This window comes from Lutjanus erythropterus, chromosome 19 (assembly GCF_056507025.1).
Source record: "Lutjanus erythropterus isolate fLutEry1 chromosome 19, fLutEry1.hap2, whole genome shotgun sequence".
In the NCBI taxonomy this organism is placed as follows: Eukaryota; Metazoa; Chordata; class Actinopteri; order Lutjaniformes; family Lutjanidae; genus Lutjanus; species Lutjanus erythropterus.
This window is the reverse complement of record NC_139335.1, coordinates 1,373,870-1,388,908: the sequence shown is the minus strand read 5'-3', so window position 1 is coordinate 1,388,908 and position 15,039 is coordinate 1,373,870. Positions and strand designations below refer to the sequence as shown.

The window sequence follows — 15,039 nt, the reverse complement described above, 5'->3', positions numbered from 1 at the left end:
TAATGAATTATGACAAACTGACTAAAGTTTATCTCATAAACAGCTGGATCTGATCTAAACTTACATGATGTTCATGTAATGAGAGTGGCGCACCAGAGAGAGTGGCGCACCAAATTCCATTCAGAAAACCTAAAATTACTCACAATGATAATTATAAGTAGGGACGACGCTCTTCATTCAATAACAGTGTATCATAAATTCGGCATGCATGGACTGCACCAAGCTATATTCTGTTTTGTTTTGTTTTTTGTTTTTTTTAGTAAACGTTTCTTCCTTATGTGACCAAAGAGGGTGGTATAGAAGCCAATTTCCGCCAGTAAAAGTAAACAAACAAACAAACAAACAAACAAACAAAACATGCCAAGTCAGAATTAATTATGAGATAAACAGTAACAATTGTGGCAAAACAAAGATGAAATTCTGGGAGAAAAACTATGACTTTTTATCTCATAAACAGCTGTATTTAACCTCAGTTCACCACAGGGTGACACACCAAACTCCATTCAGAAAAACTCAAATTTACTGTAGGCTTCCTCTAAGTTCACAATAACAATTACAGAAACAGCACCAGCGATGTTTTTTCTATTCAGTAAGACTTCTGCATGGAATTCACCAACAAATATTCTGTTTTTTAAAAAATGTAAACTTTTTTCAAATGTCCCCAGGGTAAGTCATAATTAATATATTATGAGATAAAAAGTTGAAATAGGATACAAAGTTACTTTTATCTCTTAATTATGACTTTTTAACTCATAATTTCAACTTTGTCACAATTATGACTTTATATCTCATAATTTGAAAATGTATTCCCATAATTCCAATGTTTTAATTCATAATTTTGACCTTATCTCATAATTTGAACTTTTTATGTCATTTGTAGAATCAGCTTGACTGTTAAATTCCCCCTGCTTTGGTTTCAAGAGAAATAATGAGTTATTGAAGTTCTCTAATTATAATGAAGATCAGTTCTGTGAGTGATTAGATAAAAATGGAGGAGCTAAATCAACAGTTACTCATAATGAATACAGGATGTGTTTTTTTCCCATCACAGTAGTTAAACTGGGCTTCTGTGGAATACAAAGTGAAAAAACAAATCTGGTTTTCATTTCCTTTATTTTGTATTTGCTTTAACAGTAAATTCAAACCACTTGCACTCCAAACAAATAAACAAACACAAAAAAAAAACCCATCAAATATATTACTTACAACAGTTGATGTCTTTTAAATACAATATAGACTTGGCTTTGCTGTTGTCTGTTGATATACATTTATATTTTCTAATAATACATTCTAGGAAATGAGTTCCATCACAAACAACTTTATATTTTAACACTTTTCCCACATTCTGCACTGAAACTTGGCTTTACAGTAGTCCATAAGCAGCACATACAAACGTGGTCAATGACTTTAAAAAGTACGTGAAACCATAAATGATAAATACCTAGTGCTCTTCATGTGAGGTATAACTTATGACCTGCATAACTTACTATTTGCGTCTAAGAAGACTAAAACAAAATGGAAACACGTCTCCTCTACCACAAAAAAACAAAAACCAAATAACAGCATCATCAAAGTCAAAGAAGCACCAGCTGATCAGCGTCCCTCTACTGCGACATCATCAACAAATAAACAATAACAACAGCAAAAATAGAGTGGCTCGGACGTCACAAAAGGAATATTTAAGCGTTTTAAGCAGAGTGCTTTTTGTTTTAAAAGGAAAAGTTTTTTCTTTATTAAGAACAGAAGGGTGTCGTCTGCGTAAACTGAACAAACGCTTCAGTTTTTTGGTCTGTGGCATCGATTTCTGGGACATAATTTCATCTTCACAAATCAAAATAAAAACAAAACAAATGAGGAATAAAGGTGGATTGTTCCTGCGAGTAAAAGTTCTTTATGCTTTCTGTAGTTCCACCTGACAGGAGACGATAAACAAAAACATTGTGAGTTTGTTTGAATGTAGAATATGAAGCTACCACGTCAGTTTATTTACTTTCTAATAAGTGTTAATCAGTAAACTAATGGCTGGTTAATAAATCTTTTACAAATGTTTCACAGATCAGTTAGAAGCAGGCAGGACTGTGGCTGAATGTAAACCATTGAAGTGGACAGTGGAACAAAGATGAGGAACCAGTGCGATGTGGCAGTATTTTGATCGAGAAAATAAAAATGTTGTATGACCAGAGAAATGCTGAACCACGTGGACGTTAACCGGCAGGAAGAGCAAGCTGCTTTTGCTAGCGCTGCTAACGTTAGCTCCACTCAACAAACCAATATGACATTGTTTTCTGAGTGTTTTCTTACTGTTAGACCAGTCAGCCGCTCTGATGCGTCGATGGATGCGACACGTCGGCACCGCGGCTGCTTCAGAAGCGTTTCAGCAGCGGCGTCTGTCTGCTTCATTATGTCGACTCTGTCGATTTGGTCCTCTTTCTTTGCTTTTTCGCTACTACCATGTACCAGTAGTTAAATAATTTCTTTTTTGTCTGTATTTATGATCTCAAGTCTGCACAGGGTCTTTTATTTTATTATTTATAGACTTTGCGTGTACTTGAAGCTGAGCAGAGCAAAGAGTCAAAACCTTTGTTAAGAATATATCTAGTATTTAGACCAAAATCTGTTTATTACTTTACAGTTACTTCAGGGCTGCAACTTCTGATCCATCACAGTTTCCAGAGTCGACATATTTAAATGTTTTATCTGATCAACAGTCCAAAACTCAGAGAAAATAAATTTAACATCACAGAGGACAAAGAAAACCATCAGATATTCACTTTTGAGAAGATGGAGACAGAAAGTTTTTGGAGTTTCTGCTTTAAAAAATGCTAAAAAGTAGTTGCAGATTCATTTTTACTGCAGGTGAACTGACGGATTGATGAAAAATTAAAACTGGTGGTTATCTTTTGCCCCTGTACTGAATTCTACTGTACTTCTGGTTTCAAGTTTCATGTCTGTCAGTTCATGTTTTATGAAAGTATAATAAAGCTTTTGTTCCACCAAAGAGGCTTCTGTTTTCATTCATTTAATTTACTGTGACTTTTTCTGATATCTCATCAAGAATATCTTCATTACGACCCTGTTTCTGCAAATTAGATTTTTTTTCTGGCAATCTAAAGGTTTATAACTGATACATGAAGCATTATTGTTCTTATTCTTAGACTCAGTTCACCACAGATGAAGTTTAGAGAGAAAATGTGAAACTGAAGATTTTGTTAGCATGAACTAACATGTCTGCTGTAAATATTTATCATATTTTTCTCTTAAATGTACAGTAAACTGTGATTTTTATCATACTGGTTTGTTCAGATTTTAAATGGCCAAATATCTTTCCATAATGTTTTCCCTTGTGTTGACAGGGTTTAATCTGGCTTCACTTTTACCAACGTTTACCAAACAGTCAGTCACTGATACCTTTCTTAATAAATCTGATATTTATGCTCATCTGATTGTCTTTTTAAATTTCCGATGAGTGACACAGACCTTAAAACAGGAGCAGCTTCTCTCAGAATGACTCATGTGAGCAAACGGCGGTGGAAGAGTCGAGAGGTGAAAGTGTGGTCACCGTTTCTGAGCTCTGAGATCCACTTCACAGGCTTCATGACAGAGTGAGGGTCAAACTCCACGTCTGAGAGTTACACAACTTGAATTTTAGCATTGATGAAGATGAAGACGCTACAAAGAGCCGAAACATTTACAGTAAATTAAGATCATGAGGTTCAGAACCATCAGGGCCTGTTTACACCTGGAGTTCACGTGTCCTGGGTGAAAAAAATCATATGGATGGAGGTATGTGTTTATTTGCTGGGTGTCAACTTGTGATTGGCTCACTCAGGACACATGTTAATGTCAGGTGTAAATGGGACCCGTTGACTTTTTCATCATCTCACTGTATTTATGATCATATCTCTCCTGCCAACACTGTATGCTTATGAAATCAATCAGAGCTCAGGAAACTGTTCAGTTTGAATGATCCACCTTTCAGACTCACACCTGCTGGATCTGGAATTTTAATGTCATGATATTTGGTCATAAAACTTTTTTCTTTCTGTCTGATGTCGTTTGACAAACTGAAGTTGTTTCACGTCTTATTTAAGTTCCTTCATTCACGTGAAGTGTTACCTTTAAAATAACAAGAAACAGAACCAGATTGAATCAGCTGCTCCCTCCTCTCTCTCTCTCTCTCTCTCTCTCTCTCTCTCTCACTGTGCCTTGTTTTTCTCTCGCTCGGCGGCGTCGAGGGCGGCCATGTTCTGGGAGGCGGTGATGAGGTGCAGGAGGCTGATGCCGGACTTCACGAGGCAGATGATCCCACAGAGTCCCTGCAGCCAGTAGAGCCAGGCTGCAGCAGAGAGCGCAGACACACAGCAGGTCAAAACACACAAACACTCAGCTGCTGCTGGAACGAACGAACACACGGAGCACTGAAACGCTTCAGGACGTGGACCAGAGGAGGGGACTCCAGTCACATGACTTAAGTCACAAATTCGAGGACTTGAGACTAGCTTGACTAAAACTGATTGAAACCTTAACTTTAACTTGGTATTAATGACTTTAGACTCGACTTAAACTCGAGATAGATGAATCAAAAACACTTTTAAAACAAACATTTGTATTTCTAGGCCAAAAGAAAAGAAAAGAAAAAAAAATCTGTCTTGAGCCGAAACTATTCAATTCTTTCTTTTCCCTGAAGACTTTTTTGGAAGATTTTATTTGGCGGCCATATTTAAATTCAACATTTGGTCACAGTGAGCTGCAAACCTGACTTGTCTTGATTATTTTGATGTTTGAAAATGAAATAGTTTTAATAATAGTTTTAATAAAAAAAACATTTTGTGTGAGGTTTCTTGAACTCAAAGATTTTAGTTTATCTAAAGAAGAAAAGTAAATCTCAACAAAAGATCAGTTTTTGGTAAAACTTTCTTTAAAACTTGAGAGTTTGAGTTGGCCTCAAAACTCAAAAATCTATTGCAGTGAGCTGCCGTGAAATTTTGAGTATTTCAACTTTTAAAATGTTTTCAAAACTAACTATTATTATTTCCATATAATTTTGAGCACCAGATTACCTCTGATCACGGGGGCGTTTGTCAGCGATTAGAAAATCAGGGCTGAAATGACGTGTTTACAGGGTGAAGAGAAGGAACATCTTACCAGCAGGTTCCTGGATGTGATAGAGAAGGTAGAGCAGACAGAAGAAGAGCTCGTTCCCGGCGCACATCACAAACAGCACCGGCTGCAAGAGACGAACACACAAACTGTCAGTATGACAGGATCTCTCTGTGTGTGTGTGTGTGTGTGTGTGTGTGTGTGTGTGTGTGTGTGTGTGTGTTCGTCACCTTGGATGTGTAGTAGATCCGGAGGATGGGGTTGCCTGAGAGGTCGATGGACTTGTGACTGGCTGATCCCTTTATTGTTGAGCTGAGAAAAAGGAAACAAAGATGATGAAGAGCAGCAGAAGAAGAAGAAGAAGGAGGAGGAGGAGGAGGAGGAGGTTTTAGTTCAGGAGTTAAAGTCGTTGTTTTCTACATGTGTCGTTGTTTTTGTGGGGTGGGAATCTGTTGGATTCAGAGGACTACGATGTGATCATCAATGCACCTGCAGGCCCAAACACACGCTGTGGATTAATAAAGTGCAAAAACTATGGCGGCCATTCTTGGACTACAATAATAATGTTTGTATTACAAGAGATAAGCCTTACAGGCTGTAACTGATGCCAGAGCTCCACAGATCAATGTGGAATCTTGATTTTTTTTTTTTTCAGCATTTGTATCTCTTTGTTTGTTTTTGGTTTTACCTAATTATTGTTTTAATTATTTTCTTTGTAATATTTGTTTGTAGTTTTCGTATCACTGTTATTGCTTTTATTTTTATTTTTTTCACACAGACTGATCTTACTGTTACAGGAGATCATAATGTTGAGAATTGAGTTTTAAATGTCTGATTATTGATTTTTCTGGATTGATTTATAATCTTTCAAGAGAGAATCATGATGCATTTAAGAATCGATTACTTCTCCCACCTCATAAATATGACAACATGTCGGGGCCACAGCATCCAGAGACAACACACGGAGATAACGAGGACTGTGATTGGTCGGCTTGGGCTTTTGCATTTTCTCAGATGGGATGGTGACAGCGAAGATCGAAAAAGTAAAATATATTTACCAATTATGTTAGATCTCGGTCTGCAGCGTCTAAAATGTCAGAAAATAGTGAAAAATGTTTCAAAGAATAGTGACGTCCTTAAACGTCTCGTTTTGTCTAAAACTCAAAGATATTCAGTTTAATGTGTTAATAAACAAAGAAAGCAGGAAATCCTCATATCTGAGAGGCTGAAAACAGCACAGCGTTTTGCCCGCCTGATTTTGTTGACTTGCTCAGATTTAGTTGATTTGGTGATTGTTTGTTGGTTTCTGTGCTTCTACTGTGGGTCGGTGCTTAAATCGTTTCTTTTTTGTCTGATTTTACATTCAGCAGTCTTCACAGGGTCTTTTATTTTGAAAACCGACTGGATGCTCGAAGCGTTCTCGTGTCTGAATCGATTTGCTCTGTGCAGCTTGAAGCAGCTTCTGTCAAAAATAGACTTGTGAGCGTGTTCTCTGTGGAGCAGAGCTCAGAGCTGCTTCCGGGACGCTCTGCGGCGCTTCTCGACAACGGCTGCGACCAGCGCGGCCCAGCTGTGCCCAACAGACAACAAAAAAATAAGTTTTATCTGGATTATTGTGACAAATATCATCCAACACTTGTTTTCTTGTCCACATCACAGAACAGAAACTCTGCCTCTTCCTCCACGTGACGCTGAACTGCAGGAACATTCAGCCTGAGGCTCAAATCCATGTAGAGAAAAACAAATTCATTCTTAGTGTTTTTCCACCAAAATGACTCTGGTTCTTTAACCGGTTCTGTTCAAAATTCTTGAACCTTTCAATCAAACCAGCCTCCGTTTCCACCATTAACCGTCTAATAAATGACATCATCTCTATGTTTCTGAGGATCCAACAGGACAGGGTTGATGCTGGTGGAGGAGGCTGACCTGTGCTGGCGTACCTGTGCAGGTGCAGCCAGTGGCTGGCGACGTCCAGAGTCATGCTGAGCTGGAACAGGAAGGTGTAGGACGGGTAGAGCAGGGACAGGTTGACCAGCAGACACATGGTGGCACAGCGGTCTGTCAGCATGTCCATCATGGCCCCAAACTTTGTGGCTGAAAGGAAATATATAATGATTTATCAATTATGAAACTAATCGCCAACTATTTTGATAATTGATTAATCATTTTGAGTCATTTTTTTAAGACAAAATTGTCCAAATTCTCTGATTTCAGTTTCTTAAACATGAATATGTTCTGGTTTCTTTACTCTTCAGGACAGGAGAATGATTATCTGTGTTGTGGACATAACAAGATGATCAATTAACAATTGATTAATCAAGAAAATAATCAGCAGATTGAAAATAATTATTAGTTGCAGGCCTGCTATTGAGAGCAGCTTAAAACCAAAATACAAATTGGTCAAAAATCAAATTCCTTGTATGAGTTCACACACTCAGTCAATAAAGTTGATTCTGATACCTGAGAGTCAAAACTGAGGGCACAGTTTCACCTGAACATAACTCAGCTGCACATCAATATTTTAATTTATCAGATCTTCTCTCATCTGGACTGAGGCAGCTAGACAGTAAAAAGGGAACACTGTACGTACACTGGTTGAGCGCCCGAGCAGCGTGGCCGTCGAAGGCGTCGAGCAGGGCGCTGAGCAGGTAGCAGAAGACGGCGGGCCACGGACAGCAGGGCATCAAGTAGAAGGAGATCAGAGCCAAAATAACACGGGCGTAACCTGCAGAAACAGAGAACCAGTTACACCTTTTTATACAATTATTCAGAAACATGATGCTCAACTTTGTGTCTGTCTGACTAAGATCAAACCTGCAGCGTGGTTAAATTTGCCCTGATGTGTGTATTTCAGGATGTTTTTCCCTTCACTAGAGAGGATGCATCAAACAGGAAATGTGAGCACGCAGAAAAGGGCAGGACGTTTAAAACCACGAGGCCACCATGTCTGTCCAGGGACTTTTGTTGGATTTCCTGTCATCTCTCTCCTGTCGCTGATCACTTATCAGATACATTTAAGTGAACATAGTTTTATTTCAACATTATACTTTTTAACTGTTTACTGTTTAAACCGTCTCTTTTGTGTGAGTTTTATTACATATTTTGTTTTTGTTGCAGATTTTTTGACATATATACAAGTTACTAATAACAAAGGCAGTAAAATGTTTGAAAATATTTAGTATTTTAATTGAAAATAAAAAAAAACTTTTCAGTTTTACAGTAAATGTTTTATATTTACTTTAATGGATAGTTGAACTTGTTACCAGGTTAATTACAGCAGTGTGTATAGGTAATAGGTAAATAAATGAATAATAACTCCATTTATATATGAATGAATGAATAAATATACAAACGTGTAAATATAATGAATAAATAATAAACAACTTTAAAATATTTTATATGTAATATGTTTCATGTTGCATCTAATTTGTTTGTCTACTGTATATGTCGAGTATGTATATTTGTCTATTGTCTATTTATATTTGTCTTTATGTCTATTAATTTATTTAAGCATTTTAATTTTATAATCATTGATGTATTAAAATATTTAGTGTTGGTAGTTCAACCAAAGATAATTTTATTTTAGGGATTTTAGAGGCCTGAACTGTTTGAAGTGTCCAATATTTCACACTAAACGAAAATGGAGTCATGAAGCTGAAACAGATTTGACAACAGACAGATTAATAGATTACAGTGTTTTTTCTATTCTCAATATTTGGCACTTTTTTGAATGGGGTTTGGTGTGACATTTCTCTGAGCAGCATCCACTGTATGCTGGCTAATGCTAAGCTAACTCAGCTCCATGTTGGCAGAGAGACGGTAAAAACTCACCGATCAAATTGGGGACGAAGAGGAAAATATTTTCCTGCGCCATCTTTGATGTTTGTGGCGGTTTTCAGTGGAAACGCGTCGTCTTCTCGTTGCTTTATTAACTCGTATTTGACAAACTCACTACGAGCGACAGTTGGATTTTTTTTTGAAGCGATGACTTCCTCACAGCAGCTTTCCGTCAAACTTCCGTTCACACACAACAACAATAAGAGCACGACTTCCGCTGAGTCCGTTATCAGAATAAAAGTGATGTAGCGTTGAAGAGTTCAGTTCCTGACGCCTCAAATCTGAAACAGGAGCTTTTTAACAGTGTTAAATAGATAAATAGATAAATACATAATTATACAATTAAAATGCTTAAATAAATGTGTAGATAAATAATTATGATTTTATACTGGATAAATACACCCTCCTCTTTTTCCCGATGTGACTGAATTACATTCAAGTTGTGCTTTTATTTACTAGGAAAAAAAGATCTGTTTCCGGTTTGTATTTCCTTTTTTAGTCCAGCTTGATAACGGCAGCGACCTCCGCGAGGCTCCGGTAGCTCATGACGTCATATGACGCAGCCCACAGCGTGCAGCGCGCGCCTCCCCTTTAATAATTTCTCCTCCCAGAAACAGATTGATTGAAAAGTTATTTTTAGATTTTTCACCTCTGAGATCAAACGGGAAAGGAGGAAAATGAAAAATAATAGTAATACAAAAATATTTCTAACAATTTGTGAGAAATGTCTCTGAATTTCTGAAGTTCTTTGTGTTTTAGTTCTGGTAAAATGGAAAATGTAAATATTAAAACAAACAAAAAGATCAGTTGTAAATTGGATAAATGAATGACTTTGTGTTCTTTTATTTCTCCAAAATTATTGTTTTGTTCGTGTTTCAGCTGCTCCAAATATTTTGCATTAAATCAGAATATTTGAAATGAAGTTTGATTATTAATTCATAATTTGAAAACAGAATAATTTTTAATGTCTTTTTTAAAACTTGGAGGTAAAAACTATCATCAGGGTCTATAATTATTCCATGTCGGTCCAGAAAAAGATTTTTATTTTATTAACTGATTTGATGTTGAAGGGAAAATGTAAATCTTTCTTTACCTTCCATTTAATAATCTAACAACATTATTTATTGATGCATTCAGTTATGTTTTTTTTATATATATATTCATTTGATACTGAATTCTGAAATAATTTGGGGATCTCTACAAAAAACTTTAAAGTTTTGTGAGTTTGAACAGAAAGTTTCCTTATGTGATTTCTTTAACTGAATTTTTTTTTAATCAGTTGATGTGTGAACGTCTCACCAACAGAAACCAAACCAAACGTTTCTCTTTTTCTTCTTTTATTTCTCCAAAATTATTTTGTTACGTTTCTGTACAACTCGACTTTCAGCTCCTCCAAACATTTTGCATTGAACCTGAACATTTGAAACTCGACTTCCTGCTGTAAAAACTGTTTCAAGTCCATCCACGTCTCCTCACAACATCAACATCCATCCTGCTCTGCACACAAACATCTTCATCATCTTCATCATCATCATCACAGCTGTCAGTTCATGAACCTGCTGGCAAACATACAGCAGGACAGTCGGGGGGGTGGGGTTGTCTTTCGGGGGGAGGGAAGGTGAAACATTGGACTGCACCAGGAAACACATGGACCCACATGAAAGAACAGGAACAGAACAGAACAGAACAGAACCGAACGGCATTTTGGGAAGTTTTTTTTGCTTGTTTTCTCCGTTTGAGTTGTGGAGCTGCAGGTTCACATCTTTCTCACTGTGTTGATTTTTGCTCAGTTATCATTTTTCTTTGGAATTAAATTTGCTTGGGAAAAATAAAAATAAAAATGTTGAGAATTAAGTTGAAACTGATAGTTCAACTTTATTCTCAACATTTTTCTAAAAATTTATAAAAAAAAAAAAAATCTCTTCTAATTATTTTTTATGACTGGTGCTGATATTGAGTTGTTTTTGTTTTTTTTTTTCTCAAAATGTAAAATAAATCTAATTTAAAACAAACTTCATTTCCTCTTTATGTCTGGCACTAATATTCTTCTGAAGGGAAACTGAATTAGAGTTGAAATAATTAGTTGATAAAAATCTGAAAATTATCATCAACTATTGAGAAGAAAACAGCTGTCAGGATTTACTGGTCTTCTGTTTTAATGTGATGATGAAATGATCTCTCTGACATCTGAAAACCAGTTTATATACCAAATATTTTATTAATCAACACTAAGCCTACATTAACGATGAGGAGCAGCAACTAATCATTGTGATTATTGATCAAACCAAGCATTTTTTTTTTTTTCAATCAAACTTAAAAATGTCCAGAAAAAACTCCTCACATCTTCAAATGTCTTGTTTTGTCTGATCAAACAGAAAAAACTACAGTTTCACACATCTGAGAGGATGGAAGCCCGTTTCTGCAAAAATGATTTTATGTTTCAAAATAATGACTTTTCTCTGTTTGATCACAGTCAACACAATTTTTTTTTTTAGCTTTTGGAGATTTTGGGGGCAAAACAAGACATTTAAGGACAAAGTGCCTCTTCATAATGACAGAATGTTTTTTTTTTCCCTTTCATCTCATTGGTGGACGTGGGCTTCTGTAGAGAGCAGAGATTTTTTGACATTTTTGTTTGCAGAGATAACTGATCAATTATCAACAGCTGGCAACTAATTATCTGTCCATTAATCAAATGATTTCAGCTCTTAATGGAATATTTCATGAGTTGGAAAGTTGGTTAAAGAAAATATAACGGGCATTTTTCAACCACAAACAAGAAAAAACTCAAATAATCCAGAAAATAATTTGCAGATTAATCCAAAATAATGATGATTCATTGGTTGCTGCTGTAAATGACACGCGTCTCTCCTCGTGTAACTCTGGAGAAGACAGCAAACATGAAAAATTCCCAAAATGTTCCTTTAATTTTGACCAAATGAAAACACAGAAATCCTGATGTCAGTGAACTACTCACAGTACGATCATGTCTATCTGCTGTTGGGACCAAAGAACTGATCTGATGTTGGCGAGTCCAACATTAGTAACAGGGTTCATCTACATCTATTTTCTGACTGAATCCTCCACAGTGCAGCTTTAATTGGCAAAAAAATAAACACAGGAATGCCTTATTACAAAACGATGCATTTAAAAACAGAAAAAAAAAGTTGGCAAAATGAAATCTCACGGTTTAAATGTATTCTCGAGGTTTTTTTGGAGGATGGGGAGAAGTAAGAGTTCATCCACCCGCTGCCAGCAGATTCCCACCAAACACTTCCAACCTCAAAGATCATCCCAACACGTCGGGCGACTCGTTTTCACCCGCAACGTCTTTAGTGTCTCCACATGGGATTAAAGTCCAGCATGTCCTGTAAAGATGAGTCAGCGGAGGGGAAATTAATTATAATAATAATAAAAAAAAACCTGTTTCCAGCTTCCACTCTTGATTTTCACACTGAAGACGAAGACTTTTCTGTCCCCTCCTGCTCTCCACCAGCGTCTCTCGTCAACATTTGCACAAACACGGGAAAGAAACTAAAACTTTTTAGCCAAAGTCTGCACACAAGAAATATGCATTTTTCCCACCCAAACATTCTTTCACTATCAGTGCAAATGAGGTAGACATGACAGACAGCATCAGATCACACGGAGGTCACATTCCTGCAGCAGCAGCGACCGCGGGTCATGTGACCATGACAGGTTTTTTCCCCCCCACTTGCAGGGGACGCCGCTGCACGAAGTGACCAGATGATTTTTTTTCTACCCATTCGGACTGTGCAAAATAAAATGATGAGGTGTTAAAGTGGAACAAGAGAGAGTGGAGTTCTGCTGCCGGAGCCCCAACGTCCAACGTCAAATCAATAATTACAGCATAAAACAGTCACGTGATCAAATTGTGCAAAATATATCAATTAAAAAAATAATTAAAACTCAACTCTACTATTTTGTCATTTATTTGGACACTTTGGATATAAAATAAAATGCTATGAAATAAAGTAGCACGTATGGAAGCAAAGAAGGGCCGTACTTTAAAATATTTCAAGTTAATTATTTCGTTTTTTTCAAGATGAATCTCGTTTTTGCGAGACAAAATAAACCTGTTATGAAAAAAGAAGCATAGTTATTGTGATACTTGAAAATATTTTTGTTAATGTCAATCACAAGTTAACTGTCTTTATGGGGGGAAAAAAAATGTTTGTCTTGATATTGAGATAAATTATCCCGTTATCACAACAAAGAGCTCACTGCATTAAAAAAGTCTCACTGGGGAAAAACAGAAAGCGACTTCTGAAGAAAGACACTGGAAATAAAAATGAAATCCAATAAAATTCAATAAAAATAGCATTTCATCATTATGGGATGAATTTTAACAGTTTTCTGTTGGATCATTTATGTTTTATACAATTTATTCACGTGACTATTTACTCCATAAAGTAAATGATTTAATACCGAACGCTTCGGGGCTCCATACGCCGCAGGTTACAGTGTGTTTGGGGAAGTCCTTTGCACGTCGACTTAAGAGTGCGAAACATAGAATAAACATAAAAATAAAAAACATGGCACCGAACGTAGTGACAGAATCTGGAAATACGTCGTTATTATTCAGTTCGACTGTGGACGCTCCACTTTTTCTTGTTTTTGTTTTTTTCTTTAATACTGGCTCAAAATAAAAAATAATAAAAGTAAAAAGTAGAACGCAGCCCTGCCCAGAACTGTAGACTCCTTCCCTGAGACCTCGACAGGAATGCTGGGAAAGGTAGTCCTTTTTTGTCCTCCTTAAAAACATTAATATTTTTTTCTTTTTTTATAGCTCTATCACAGTAACATTGCGCTTATTCCCCACCTAGTGGTCAAAATTGGCAATTACAATTTAAAAATTAGCATACAACATAAATATTCCAACTGCAGTAGAGGTAATAATAATGATAGCATCTATTTGTCTGAATCTAGTACAAATCGGTATAACTCACGTGACAAAATAATCATTATTATTACTCTAACACAGTCTCAAAGTTAGTGCTTTTATGTACACTGGTAAGTACAATGCAAGTCAAAAGTGTTTGGACAGTGAACAATCTTCAGTATACCTGCTACATTTACACAGGTATCTTACATTTATATGCATTTATATAAATAGGTAGTGTGCATGTTATCCATACAAATGCCGTCTGTACACAAGTTCCATGCACTGAATTGTACTAATTTGTAATGTAACATGTACATCTTATCTACAGATGCAGACCAGACTGTGGGGAGACAGGTGGAGGTGTCGGTAAGCTGCGCACACACACACACACACACACGCTCACACACGCTCACAGACGCTCACACACTCTCGGCAACGCAGAGTTTTAGTGCTCGGCTCACTCAAAAATACTCTCTGGCAGCATCCCTTTAAAGGAGCACTCCAACATTTTGTTTTTCTTCTCTGCCGTTTCGACTGGAGTCAGAGGATGTCGCCGGCGTCTGAGTTCAGAACGAAAACAGGAAGCAGGAGGTAAAAAAAAATATGAACTAATTCATCTACAGTCAAAGATATCAATCCCCTTCATAACCAGAACGACACGCACGCATTCAAAGGTAGATGGCAATAATGTGGACTGACTCTGCATATTTACGCATCTATATATCAGAGCTGCATCCATTATCAATCGATTGATAAACTACTCTCATAACCGATTAATTGGTTTGAGTCTTTTTTTCTTTTTTTAAGCAAAAACAAATCAAATTTCTCTGATTTCAGTTTCTTTTTTTCATTAGATGCAGCCCTGCTCTCTATATATTTCCACATATTTGTATTTTGTGTGTGCTGCATAAGACTGTAGGTAAAAAAAATGATGCAGTTTTGTGGATTTTCTGTCATTTCTCTGATCATCTCCTGCTTCAGTTGTCACAACAACAGAATTATAAACTGCTATATAATACTGGTATTTTAAAAAAGACCTTTTGATATCAGGAAAACGTCTGAGGCACAAAAGAAAGGATCATTTTAATCTTCGTTAAAAATTTACTGAATACTGATTTTTCTGTTGCAAGACAAATTTCAGGCAGGAAACTACAGACTAAACTGAACAGAGGTTTGGAACGAGAATTTAAATCTTT

At 36.5% G+C, this 15,039-nt stretch overlaps 1 protein-coding gene across 2 annotated transcripts; it reads right to left on the bottom strand.

The window, feature by feature from the left end:
• Window positions 1-1,219: 1,219 nt before the first annotated feature.
• On the bottom strand, window positions 1,220-9,128 carry cdipt (CDP-diacylglycerol--inositol 3-phosphatidyltransferase (phosphatidylinositol synthase)). Of its 2 annotated transcripts, XR_014772398.1 has the most exons (7): window positions 8,932-9,128; window positions 7,691-7,825; window positions 7,041-7,194; window positions 5,331-5,412; window positions 5,146-5,227; window positions 4,117-4,336; window positions 1,220-1,912 (listed from the first exon to the last, which is right to left on the bottom strand). XR_014772398.1 is itself a non-coding variant. In XM_084743584.1 (6 exons), exons 1-6 carry the CDS (start codon window positions 8,972-8,974, stop codon window positions 4,197-4,199), a joined length of 636 nt encoding a protein of 211 aa, XP_084599710.1. In that variant the 5' UTR covers window positions 8,975-9,128; the 3' UTR covers window positions 3,819-4,196. The 2 variants fall into 2 exon arrangements, 1 of the variants encoding a protein (XP_084599710.1); XM_084743584.1 differs by lacking the exon at window positions 1,220-1,912 and having other exon boundaries at window positions 3,819-4,336.
• Window positions 9,129-15,039: the final 5,911 nt, after the last annotated feature.

Bases quoted from the DNA above. Each gene is read 5' to 3' on its own strand.
- cdipt (XM_084743584.1), bottom strand. From the start codon at position 8,974: ATGGCGCAGGAAAATATTTTCCTCTTCGTCCCCAATTTGATCG. The intron at 7,195-7,690 runs GTACGTACAGTG...ATTTCCTTTCAG, and splicing joins TGCTCGGGCGCTCAACCAGT to CCACAAAGTTTGGGGCCATG. The intron at 4,337-5,145 runs GTAAGATGTTCC...TCTCTGCTGCAG, and splicing joins TCACATCCAGGAACCTGCTG to CCTGGCTCTACTGGCTGCAG.